The 14271-nt window shown below is 37.5% G+C and overlaps 1 protein-coding gene across 1 annotated transcript; it reads left to right on the top strand.

Moving 5' to 3' along the window:
* The first annotated feature begins 10201 nt into the window (after positions 1-10201).
* Positions 10202-13970, top strand: LOC126788432 (uncharacterized). The gene is made up of 2 exons (XM_050514427.1): positions 10202-10383; positions 11298-13970. Exons 1-2 carry the CDS (start codon positions 10377-10379, stop codon positions 13382-13384), a joined length of 2094 nt encoding a protein of 697 aa, XP_050370384.1. The 5' UTR covers positions 10202-10376; the 3' UTR covers positions 13385-13970.
* The last annotated feature ends 301 nt before the right edge of the window (positions 13971-14271 follow it).

Here is a 14271-nt window from a genome sequence, read left to right as displayed (position 1 = left end):
TAACGGTTAACTAAACAAGAGGCGTTTTGACATATTAAAATCCTCATTGACCGGGGCTTTTTCAAATGGGTTTCCTTGGTGCCACCGCACACAATTGGTGACAAAAATTAGGTGATTTCAGATATGCAAACGATTTTCGGTGTTCGCATTTTGGTAATGGGTCTTCCCTTATGACATATTAGTGTTGATTTCGGTTTACCGGAAATTCCGACGGTTAAACGAGGTCCGAATTTGATAAAATTTTTACAGGGTCACTAACACTCTCAGTCCTTTATTTGCATTAGATCTTGAAATTTATAGATGCATATATGTAATTACACATCCGCTTATATATATATATGTAAAAATATTTATTCTTATATTATATTGAGGCGGATTTAGTAATTACATATCCACTTATATATATATATATTTGTTTTAGCAAACTTATTTGAACCATACATATATGGGCCTACATATATATACATAGATGATTATATATACTTATATAACACTACAAAAGAGAAACATATAATTATATATGATCTAAACTTAAAATCACATTAATCAAATCAAATATTCGGTAAGATAAACGTAAAACGACATTGTTTTATGAATAGTTCGGTTTTTCGGTTCGGTGCGGTTTCTTATGACCCAAACCGGAAACCAAACATATTGATTCAGTTTGGTTCGATTTTCTAAATTTCGATTCGGTTTATGTTCCGTACGGTTTTTTTGGCTTCAGTTCAGTTTTTTCAACTCGGTTTTCGGTTTTTCGGTTCGGAATTGCCACCCCCGCTCACTAGTTTCTCCCCTCAGCTTTCAATCTTGAAATTATATTGGAGAGAGTTAGTCTCCCCGAGATCATCACCTGTCTTCAGTTCAAAAAAAGCCATGGCTCTTGAAAAAAGAACCATAAGAGAGTTGAATTGCTCGGTTATAGAACCATACAGTTCATGCATCACTTTCCGTGCTCCGGCTCAAGGGAGAACCGCCGATTTCAAGCTCAGGAAAACCTTGCTCGAACACATCCCCACCTTCCATGGCTTGTCAACTGAAGATCCCATCAGGCATTTGAAGGAGTTCCAATTGGTATGCACCTCTCTGGCACCTCATGGCGCAGATGAGAACATCCTCATGTTGAAGGCCTTCCCTTTCTCTTTGGCCGATGGAGCTAAAGACTGGTTCCATTATCTGCTGCCTCCCGGTGTTATAACTTCTTGGGACGCTATGGTGAAGACCTTCCTTGAAAAGTATTCTTCGACTGGTTGGGTTATGCTATTGAAGAAGAGAATAAGTGGGATTCAACTACAAGAAGAGGAGTCGATTCATGCTTACTATGAGAGGTTCAAATCTCTTATTGCTCAGTGTCCTCAGCACCAGATAGAGGGAAACCTTCTCATTCAATACTTTTATGAGGGACTGGCTTATCCTTCTAGAGGATCACATTGCTAAAGTTAACTCCCCATTGATCATGGAGGAAGTGTCGAATTACTAAGCTTCTCGTTTCAGAGTTTCTTGCAAGCTCAATTTGCATAGAGCTTTATTTTATTTTATTTTTTAACCCTATCACCGAATTCCTTCATCCTTTCACCAACTCGATAGGGAGAGTCCTACTCGGAACTAGATTTTGGGACTCCCATCTCAAGGCTTCTATTAAACAAGATTCTAATTCGTGTCAAACAAAACTATAGAGATTAGAGAGGTACTGTCCCGTAAAATCGTAATTAGAGGGTTGAGTGGCATCCATTTTTTGTTAGGGCTTCTTATATATAAGAGGTCACTTTTGACACATAAAATTAGATTACAGTCAAGTAAATTTTTTTTAGTTAGAAAACTGTCAGTTTTTAATATCTCTTATACTGTTGCCCACAATTTTGGCAAGATTAGAGGGTTGCCACTTATCTGTTTTTCTTTAAGGGCATCTTATAATAAAGTCATTTTTGACACTTGAAATTAGAAAACAGTCAAGTAAGTTTTTATACTTAGAAAACTGTCAATTTTTAATATCTCTTAGAGCATTTCCAACACCTAGTTCGTGAACAAATTCTCTATTATAAAGGAGGAAATTACAAAATCTTTATAAAAAATAGTCACCAACTCCAACAGCTTTTCTACAATATTTGACAAAATTAAATGCATTCATGCATAATTTAATGAATTTATATAATTATTATATATTTGTTCAAAATAAAGACATTTCTTTATTAACTTTTTCCTTTTATAAGGAATAGAGGGTGAATTCTAAGGCAAGTAATAAAATTAATAGATTTTTAATACATTATACAAGTTTTGAAAATTCTATAAATCTAGAGATTTTCATTCTCTTTCTTCCCACTTTCTTTAGAATAGAGTGTCTTACATGACTTGTTGGAGCAAAAAATATGGTGTTTTTCCTCTAAAATAGATGTTATTGTTGTAAAATATAATTATTAGTGTGGCTATCCACATAATAATTTAGGAAATTTACACTAGTGAGTAATGTAACACCAATGATGTTTGTTAGTGCCATACAAGCTTCTTAGCTTGTGAGTACCAATCAAGTTTACTTGCGAGTGATCACCAAGTAACTACAAGAGATCACCAAGTCTTGTATCCCTATATAAAAGGACTAGTGAAGAATGAAATGACACACCACATTTCCCTCATCTATTGTCTCTTCATGTTCTTTACCCTCTAGCTAGCAATCTCTCTCATAATACTCATATCTCTCAATCAATCAACCAAGTAAGTTTCTTACTCCATTTTATAATACGTTTTTCTACTATTTACTAAATAAAATTATCTTATAATTCGCTAGTTATATTTATGTTGGTGTTTATCTTATTATATATGAAGGCATAAATATGGAAAATGGATGCTCTCAACTCAAGAAAGATGGAGAAGATATATGCCTTGCAGATAGTGCGACCACGCACACGATCCTTAGAGATCGAAAATATTTCTCCACTTTAAGGTTGACAAAGGTTAAAGTAACAACCATTGCAGGTCATGCAGACCTAATTAAAGGCTATGGAAGAGCCCATATTTAGTTGTCAAATGGTACCCAATTATCCATTCAAGAGGCATTGTACTCCTCTAGATGCGGAAGGAATCTGTTAAGTTTTAAAGATATACGCTTGAATGGGTACCATGTACAAACCACAGATAAAAACAATGTGGAATATCATTGCATTACTTCCAATACTCACAGCCAAATGCGTTATATTGGAAAGAATGATTGGCCTCTCATCTGGCTTGTATTATACAACCATTAAATATGATTGAGGCATACCTTGTTGTGAACCAGAAGTTCACTGATCAACATACATTAATGCTTTTGCATGACCGTTTTGGTCACCCTAGATCCACGATGATGTGTACAATCATTACAAACTTCAATGGTCACCCATTAATGAACAAGAATGTTTTTATGCTCTGGCATGACCGTTTAGGTCACCCTGGATCCACAATGATGCATATGATCATTACAAAGTCCAATGGTCACCCATTAATGAACAAGAATGTTATTATGCCGAGCTATAATCCTTGTAAAGCATACTCACAAGGAAAGCTGATCATTAGGCCATTCTTTGCCAAGATTGATATCAGTTCCCCATCATTTTTACAAAAAATCAAAGGGGACATTTGTGGGCCTATACAACCATCTTGCAGACCATTTCAATATTTTATGGTCTTGATTGATGCTTCTACAAGATAGCCACATGTTTGCCTCTTATCAACTCATAATATGAATTTTGCCAAGCTTCTTGCTCAAATAATTAAATTACGAGCACAATTCTCAGATTCTTCTATCAAATAAATTCGATTAGATAATGCTAGTGAACTTACATCCCAACTGTTTGATGACTATAACATGTCTTTGGGAATTGAGGTTGAGCATCCAGACCCTCATGTTCATAAACAAAATGGCTTGGCAGAAGCTCTTATTAAGCGCATATATTGCGCGCACTTTACTAATGAGAACAAAGATGCCGACTTCTTCATGGGGGCATTCCATTTTGCATTCGACATCCTTAATTCGGTTGAGGCCCGTAGTCAACCATCAATATTCCCCACTACAATTTTTTTTCGGGAATCAGCCCAATATTTCCCATCTAAGGATTTTTGGTTGTGATGTTTATGTGCCTATTGTACCGCCACAACTTACTAAAATGGGTCCTCAACGAAAAACTGGAATCTATATTGGTTCTGATTCACCATCTATCATTAGATATATGGTACCCTTGATAGGTGATATCTTTACTGCCGATTTGCCAATTGTCACTTTGATGAGACATTATTCCCGCCGTTAGAAGGAGAAAAAACGGTTCTTGAAGAACGTCGTGAATTATCATGGGATCTGCCAACTATGTCTCATTTTGATCCTCGTACGACACAAAATGAAACCGAAGTACAAAAGATACTAAATCTTCAAGATGTTGCTAACAAAATGCCTAATGCATTTACTGATATAGCAAAAGTGACAAGATCACATATCCTAGCAGCTAATGCATCTGCAAAGATTGATGTCCCAATTGAATAAAATATTGTTGCGGCCAATTAGCCTTCTGCTACACGCCTGAAGCGTGGCAGGCATGTAGCTTCAAAAGATTTAGTTCCTAGAAAAGGAAATTAAAGGCACAGCTGAATCATCATAACATCTCTTTTCAAAACGTTATTAGGAAAAACATTGATATCCGATCCACAATTCATGACTCTTTAGATACAGAAGAGCAAAGAGTCAATGATAAGACACAATCCCATGAAGAGGCTCAGGTACATGATAATAAGGAAATTTCCATAAATTATGTACACAATAATGAATTATGGGATTGAAAAGAAATAGGCGTCGATGATGTATTTGCATTCGGAGTAGCTAATGAGATCATTAAAAGCGATGATTTTGAACCTCGCTATGTTGATGAATGCAGAAAAAGATATGATCGGCTCAAATGGAAAGATGCAATCTAAGTAGAACTAGATTCTCTTAAAAACCGCAATGTCTTTGGACTTGTTGTCCAAACTCCACCCAATGTGAATCATGTAGGTTACAAGTGGGTGTTAACGAGAAAGCGCAATGAGAACAATGAGATTGCAAGATATAAAGCACGTCTTGTTGCACAAGGTTTTTTACAAAAGCCTAGGATTGATTATAATAAAACTTATTCCCCTGTTATAGATGTCATACATTTCGGTATCTAATAAGCTTAGTAGTTTCAGAAAAACTTGATATGTGACTTATGGATGTCGTTACCACATTTGTACGGGGAACTAGATGCCGATATATACATGAAAGTCCCTGAAGGATTTAAGTTGCTTGAAGCAACTACCAAATCACGCAATACGTACTCAATTAAAATAAGACGATCATTATATGGATTGAAACAATCTGGACGAATGTGGTACAACCGTCTTAGTGAGTACTTCATTAAGGAAAGATACATAAATGTTCATCTTGTGTGTTTATCAAGAAATAAAATTCTGATTTTGCGATAGTAGCAGTCTATGTCGATGACATGAATTTAATTAGGAGCCCAGAGGAGCTCATAAAGACGGTTGAAAATTTAAAGAAAGAATTTGAAATAAAGGACCTTGGGAAAACTAAATTTTGCCTCGGTCTGTAGATCGAGCATCTTGCTAGTGGAATTCTAGTCCATCAAGCAACTTATACTGAGAAAGTCTTGAAAAGATTTGGTATGGACCAGGCTCATCCACTAAGCACCCCCAATGGTTGTTTCAGAGTCTGGATGTTGAGAAAGATCCATTTCGTCCAAGACAAGAAGGGGAAAATTATCCTTGATCCAGAAATGTTGTATATGAGTGCTATAGGTGCTATGCTTTATTTGGCACAGTGCACAAGACCAGATATTTCATTCGTCGTCAATTTATTGGCGAGATATAGCTCTGCTCCAACATTACGCCATTGGAATGGTGTGAAACATATTTTACGTTACTTTCATGGTACAACGGACATGGGTTTATTGTATACATACAAATCCACAAATGGTCCAAGCATTGTTGGATATGCAGATGTTGGTTTCCTCTCTTATCCGCACAAGGGTCGTTTACAAATAGGTTATGTTTTCACTTGTGAAGATACATCAATTTCATGGAGGTCGAAAAAACAATCACTAGTGGCCACTTCCTCCAACCATTCAGAGATACTTGCACTCCATGAAGCTAGCAAATAGTGTGTTTGGTGAAGATCAATGATTCACCATATTTGAAGCACATGCACTCTACCATCAGTAACTGATGCTCTTACAATCTTACACGAAGACAACGCAACATGTATAGCTCAAATGCAAGGAAGATTCATTAAGGAAGATAGAACCAGGCACATTGCACCAAAGTTCTTCTACACTCATGAGCTTCAACAGCAAGAAGAAGTTGAAGTTAGAAAAATCCAATCAAGTGACAACTTGGTAGATCTCTTCACCAAATCTCTACCAAAATGTATCTTCAAGAAATTAGTTAACGGCATTGGAATGCGTCAAATCTCCAAGCTTCCAAAAGGAATGTTCAATGATAAGGGGGAGTCTTCAATCAAGGGGAGCGCCTAAAATCTTTCTCGAATGACATATGCGCGTTGTGCTCTTTTCTCCTTCGACCAGGGTTATTTTTTCCTACTAGGTTTTTGTTACCTAACAAGGTTTTTAACGAGGCAACATTAATCGCGTCCAACACCAAACTATTTGGTGGATATCCAAGGGGGAGTGTTGTAAATATAATTATTAGTGTGACTATCCACATAATAGTTTAGGACATTTTAACTAGTGAGTAATGTAACACCAATGATGTTTGTGACTGTCATACAAGCTTCTTAGCTTGTGAGTACTAATCAAGTTTACTTGTGTGAGTTCACCAAGTTATTTGTGAGTGATCATCAAGTAATTGTGAGTGATCACCAAGTAACTACAAGAGTTCACCAAGTCTTGTATTCCAATATAAAGGGACTAGTGAAGAATGAAATGACACACCACATTTCCCTCATCAGTTTTCTCTTCATGTTCTTTACTCTCTAGTTTGCAATCTCTCATAATACTCATATCTCTCAATCAATCAAGAAAGTAAGTTTCTTACTCCGGTTTATAACAATTATTATAGTTTTACAAGAGTTGTTAAAGATGTTCTTCTACCGTTGTCCATGATTTTGTCAAAATTTACACGCTGCCGCTACCACTGCCCTTTATTATCTCTCTAAAAAAAAGATACATGAGCTTCTCGATCTAGGCCTCGGCGACCAAGGCGTGGAGGTGGAGGAGATGAAGGCAGTGTTACCTTGCATGACCTAAATTGGCACAGAGTGCCTTTGTGATTTTGGGCCTGGGCCTGGACCTAAATTTGACTTTGTCTGTGTCCATTTATACCCCTTTGCACTGAAATAGTATGTCTCAAATGTTGTATATGCTCTTCCCCAAGTTGCACTTTAAGAGCTTGATTTTGAATTTGTTCCCCAAAGTTGCAAATGAATGTCCCAAGTAGCAATATGGGTTTAAAATATCATCAAAGAATACCAAAATTCCATTGTGTCATAAGTTGTGTAACACATCATACACCACCACTCAAAACGTAGAAGGAGAATTGGATAGCCGAAACAACATCACCACAAATTGTTCATGTCCCTCATGTGACAAAAACGTTGTTTTAGGGATGTCGGCCTCACACATTCTGATTTGGTATCCGGCCCTTAGGTTCAATTTGGAGAAATCTCAATGTAGCTCATCTAACAACTCATCAACATAAGGGATGGGGTAACTTTCTTTAACCGAAAAAGGTTTAATTGCTTGTAATTGATGCAAAAACACCAAATATGGTCCTTCTTCTTGACCAAAAACACCGGTGAAGAGAAAGGTGTATTGCTTTGCTGTATGAAACCTTGTACGTCTGAGCATTTCTTGCACTTGGGTTTCAATCTCACCTGGGAGTGTGTATACCGATAGGATCGCACATTGATGGGTTAGTACCGAGAATGAGAGGTACTTTGTGATCCATTATACATTTTGGTGGCAGGTTTGTGAAAGGGGTGAACAAGGTAGTAAAACTGTTAAAGACTTTTATGCATTGATGGAGGGTGGGATTGAGCCTCATTGGGTTGAACAATGGGCTTGGGAGTAGTGTAGTGGTCGGCTGAAGTAAGGATGGCAAGGAGGGCTTGATCAGTATTCGGGCCTGGTGGAGGGGATTTGTTGACTACGCCGCGCAAGATATGGAATCCCCAATCAACATCGAATACCATTAGTTTCTCTCCAAAGTGCATACCAAAGAATCCCAAAAAGTCTAGCCATGGGACCCATAGTAGCAAACCACAATCATCCCCTGGCAAGAGTATGAAGGAATAGTTTGGATGATGATTCCCATATCCATGACCACACCACTTGGTTGGATTGAGCGGGCGGAAGCTAAGGTGAAGTGGGTAGTAGTGGGTGGTGATATGGCTAGGTGGAGACGTCGTGTGACCTTAGGGTGAAGGAAGCTCATTGTTGAGCCACAATAACCAAAGATTTGGAGCAACTGGTTCTAAATGGAGCCATTGAAAATCATCATGACTTTAAGTTTTGTTATCAAATTCATAAGGTACCCTTCATCATGGTAAGGTGTGGGTTGTGGAATGGTTTGGATTTGGGTAATGGTCTCGAAGGGTTCATTGGGGTTGTAGTAAATTGATGGTGGCTCTAAGATAGCTAAAACAAGTTCGTTATTTTGATCATTCTTTTCTCCTTCAGCTTTTTCTCACACTTCCTCCTTTTCAAAGTATAGTCATGGAAGTAGTCACAATGGTAGTCACAAGTGCAGTCAATATTGTAAGTTTGTAACTACCAATGTGACTTTTGATGTGACATCTAGTGTGACAATATTCACAAGGTGTCGGGAAGAAAGTCTAAACTTGTAGGAGGTCGGTATTTTTGTGCTCAGAATTTGAAGGAGGTCGGTATATATGTGCTCAGAATGAAGAGAATAACTAAATTTATGAAGGCTTGAGCTCCCAGTTTCATCGAAATAGCTTAGAGCTCTACCGTGGACCGCGACAGTCCTTTGCAAGGGTTGCTGCGCCTAGTACAATTATCAGTTCGGAGTGGTATAGTATCAAATGAAAATATAAATATCTCTCATTTCAACGGTACCAATCACGCCCAAATCCAATGTCAGATGACCAAGTTATAGCCTAAATTATAAGAAGTAGAAAAAGAAGAAGAAGAAGAAGGTGAAGAAAAATAAATAATGGTAAAATAATCATAAAAACAAAATGCGGCGTTTTTATTACATAACTTGATATTTTATATAAAATTATATAATTTTATATAAAAAAGTAATTTTTTATAATTACGAAATAAGTGGTGATTTTTTCATAATTTGCCATTTGTCATTATATATATTATATATATATATATATAGTTTCTATCCAGAGTGAACATTCATTTTTAAATTACAGAGTGAAGTTCTAATTTTGGCACACTTTTCGGTCATATTTTTTCACCATAAGTCATTCAATATTTAGGTATGCTATTCAAGATCATCTCTACAGAATTTCATCCAATTTAACAATGGTTTGAGCTTTCAAAATCGAGATTTACACGAACGGTTCACGTTGAACATCTTTAATTCGTTCATTGATTTAATCTAATTTCAATACCTTAGCAATGTCCGAATTAGATGAAATTTTGTAGAGATGATCTTGAATAGCATACATAAATATTGAATGACTTATGGTGAAAAAAATTGATCAAAAAGTGTGTCAAAATTAGAACTTCACTCTGTAATTTCAGAGTGAAAGTTCACTCTGGATGGAGACTGTATGTATATATATATATATATATATATATATATATATATTCTAATAACTAGAACATGATTTGTCCACTAAAAACATGTGAAAATAGGTATATGCTCCTACATCATATATTAATTTAAAATTATATTTAAAATTCAAGAGATAAAAAAATAAAATAAAAAATAAAAAATAGAAGTGTTCTACATAACCTCTAAGTATTGAAACTACCGGTGTTGATAGCTTGGTCAGCGGTTGAGCGCCAGGAGAGTACTAGGTGATCAACACTCTTGAAACTACCCCCACTATCTCCTATGACAAAAGTTTTTGGAAAAGAAAATATTTTATCACAATACTAAAATGTATTCTATCATTTGCTCAGAATAAGAGGAAAGCTTCCAAAATAATAAAACCCAAGAAAGAAAATATACAAAAGAGAGAAAAAGAGAAGGGAAGAATTATTAGCTGGGGTTGGGTGTGTTGGAATAATCTGAGAGGGACAAGGGTGGGACGGCACGAGAGGAGCCAAAAACGCACAGCTTAAACCGATCCCGAATCACAGAAATCAAACCATCGCCCAACGAGTTGCCGTTGACATGATCCTCCTTGCTTCCTCTTTAAACTACCACTTGTACCTCTAACCGCAATGGAAGGTCAGCCCTCTCCCTCTCTCTCTCTCTCTCTCTCTCTCTCTCTCTCTCTGCTTGTCGATTTATAGGGTTTCAGTGTTTTGCACAATTTCAGGATGCGAAATTATTAAATTCCAACAAAATTTCTCCTCAAATGGAAGTGAAAATTAAGGTCGATTTATCCAATATTCCCAACTGAGATTATTGTTTTCATAGAATAATGAGCAATTTCTACAGCCAAAGGGTTGGTGTTGAACCTTCAATATCAGATATGGAATGACAAGTTTTCTCGTGATATCTCAATTATCATACCAAGGGTTTTAACGAAACACAGGAAATATTATAACGGTCCTGTTTGATGTAAATACCGGTTCGACGTTGAAATACTGTAAACTGTGGCCAAATCATAAAGAAAGTAGCACCCCATTGTGAGAGTAACAGCCACAAGGCATCATAAGATAGAGAAGATGCATTAGATGTGTTGGATAGGATGAGAGAACAACACATCCTTGGTCCGGCTTTTTTGGTTCAGATAGTTTAATTTCAATAAATTGCAGCTCTTCATCTAAAGTATTCAGACCAGAGGTTTTTCTTATCTTGAGCATATATATGTATACCCCTTATGTGGCAGTAAACGCTGCTGTTACTTTAGTGGTTGCTTCGTTATAGTGTTTATCCTTCAATGTTGGAGGCAAAATATTGAATTTTTGAAATTATATAAACAAAGGTCATTGTGGGGATTAGTAATTGGCTGTGATTAGTATAGGAGTTTCTGCACCTAAATTTTGTAAATTACCTTCTTAACTTCAAAAGTTAAATACGGACTGGTCTCGACTGTGACACACGCGCACACACATAAGACATGTACAAGAAATATGTGTGTATTCTAGTTTGGCGCCCCAGTTAGCTGATCAACATTAGTGCACTGTCTTTGGCAGGTGGGTCTCCAGGCCAAGAATCAATAGGGTCTGGGACAAAGAGGTCTACTGTATCATCTGGGAGTAGGTCTCGTAAACGCAAGGAATTTCTTTATAGGTTCGTGGACAGTGACAAACTCACAGAAAACCTTGAACAGTGGTTTAATTCTGTATCTAATAGATCAGCAACAAAGAAACCTTCCTTTAATGAGCCTTTTGAGTTGATAGAGCTTCAAAAATTTGAGTATGCATTAGAAGGGATTTCATTTCAGCAGTTGATTAGGATGCCCAGTGCTGTTCATGCTTCAACTTCTAGTGGTGTGGAAGCAACTGCTTTTCTTGCCATTGAAGATTTTTTACATGCCAGTGCTAAGGGCTTGTGGGAAGCATTTTGGAGTCCAGATGAGCCCATGCCTTTCTCTGTTGCTTGTCTATACAGTGAAAACTTAAAATTCTATCAGGCTGAGAATGCAATTGCTGAGGGTAAGCTTGATGGTCTTTGTGCTACTGGTATATTACTTACAAACCCTAGACATCCACAGGGGAAGTGGGATCATATTCTTGAGTTGGCTCTTTTAAGGCCTGATATTCGAGGCTTTGTTGTAAAAGGTGATGGGCAGCCCTCTCTCTCTGTTATCGGTGAGGCCCTTTTCTATGCTATCCAAGTACTAATAGCAAGAAGCTTGAGCCGAATGAATTACTCTCAGACTTCAAATTCTGTTTTTGTTCTTTTAGTTGATTCTCAGTATGGTGGTGTTGTAAAGGTTGAAGGAGATGTAAGTAAGTTGGAGTTTGATGTTGATAATGTTTATGAATGTGCTGCTGAATGGATTGAAAATCATTCTACGGTTGCAGTCTCTTCAATTGACAGAATTTGGAACAAGCTTGGAAATGCCAATTGGGGAGATATTGGTGCTTTGCAGATACTCTTTGCTACCTTCCACTGTATCACTCAATTTGCTGGATTTCCCAAGCACTCAGTGGAGGATTTGGCTGCAGATCATGGTTCTCGTCTCCTAACAAGAAGAGCTGAGAGGCAGTTGGGGGATACTGAGGTGAATGGGAATGGTCTATTCAGATTTCAGCAGCGCAGTGTTTCCCCTGAAATTGTTGAAATTCAGGATGATTCCATCAAAATTGAAACTGAACAGTTATTGAAGCTAGAAGTAGGATCAGTATTGTGGTTGGAGGATTCTAACTGGCAAAAAGGTTACCAGATTAATGAAGTTATGAGTAACAGCGAACAGCCGCATTACATTGCATCTCCAGTGGAAGATCCTCAGAAAAGTTTGTTTCTATATGTTGGCTCTCATCCGTCCCAGCTGGAGCCTGCCTGGGAGGATATGAATATGTGGTATCAAGTTCAGAGGCAGACTAAAATATTGACTATTATGAAACGGAAAGGTATATCTAGCAAGTATTTACCCCAATTAAGTGCATCCAGCAGGATTATTCACCCCGGTCAGTGTCAGAAACCCAGCTCAGGCGGAAATTGTGGTCACCCTTGGTGTGGCACCTCGATCCTTGTTACAAGCCCAGTTGGTGAAACAGTAGGTGAAATGATCAATCAGGGTAGATTTGGTGCGGAAGAGGCTATTAGGTGTTGCCATGATTGCTTATCTGCACTTTCAACTGCTGCTTCTGCAGGAATTCGGCATGGGGACATCAGGCCAGAGAATGTGATTTGTGTCAGGTCTACTGCAAGACATCCGCTCTTTGTCCTGATTGGGTGGGGACGTGCTGTTCTTGAAGATAGGGACCGTCCTGCAATGAACCTTTATTTCTCTTCAACCTATGCTCTCCAGGAGGGAAAGTTATGCTCAGCTTCAGATGCTGAGAGCCTTGTTTATATGCTTTATATTTCCTGTGGTGGGGTTTTACCTGATCTAGATTCAGTTGAAGGGGCACTGCAGTGGAGAGAGACTTCTTGGTCTAGGCGACTAATTCAACAAAAATTAGGCGATGCCTCAACAGTGTTGAAAGCATTTTCTGATTATGTTGATAGTCTATGTGGGACACCGTATCTGATGGATTATGATATATGGTTAAGAAGGTTGAGGAGAAACATTAATGATGAAAATGGAAAGGAAATTGATACATCAGGCTAAGTTAATTTTCCCAGGAGCAGTGATCCCTTGGTTTCAACCTTCTGGAATACATTCCTTGGCATGACATATTCATTAAAAAGGTTGAAGAATGATATGGCAGCCTCCCTTGAGAAAGTCAAGGGTTTGCAATGCGTATCTGGGGTGTTACAGGACTGGCTTATGGAACCTGCAGAGATGTTCAATGCTTTGCAAACTTGCTTATACCTCCATAATTAGTGTTCTCCTGGTGTGTGCGAAGATTACAAATGGAGCTGAAGATTAACAACTATATGGACTTATTTGCACTTTGCACGCAGTTTCCTTACACAGGTGATCGACTACAATGATGTTTCCTGCATTTTTGATCTGTTTTTCTCTCTAATTTGTCCGAAGATTATATGCTGTATTTATTACCATTCCTTTGTAAAGCTAGAACCATTCAAAGTTGTCTTCAAGGTTTCTGCAATTGGTATGTATGGGTGGGATTCAAATTAGTTTATCCTGTATAGGTGATCATCCAATTTGAGTGTTAATATGTACTGTCTGCCCCCTTTTTGTTTGATAAATTCCCACACAGATATCGAATTTACAATGTTCATGACTTCAAGCTTTCGAAGTTTTTGGTGAGTGACCAGGACCTAATAAGAAATTCGCAGAGGAGATTTTCTTTTTAAATTATACCCTAAAAATTTGGTAAAGTCACTATTAGTTCAGGTTCATAACTTCTTTCCAACTCCATTGTTCCCCATGCTCTCCAAAATTAGGAAACTTAAGATCCCTCCTAAATTCGAGGCTTTTATTATACATCATTCTTTTCCTTGGTGAAAAAATCAAGGAAAGGGTCCTTAGTTTAAGACTAGCTTATCATTTTCTGTAGAAAAAGGGTCCTTAGTACAAAGTCCAAGCGA

This window comes from Argentina anserina, chromosome 1 (genome assembly GCF_933775445.1).
Source record: "Argentina anserina chromosome 1, drPotAnse1.1, whole genome shotgun sequence".
NCBI classification, from domain to species: Eukaryota; Viridiplantae; Streptophyta; class Magnoliopsida; order Rosales; family Rosaceae; genus Argentina; species Argentina anserina.
Note: the sequence above shows the minus strand (reverse complement) of the source record. Positions and strands in the feature narration are given on the sequence as shown.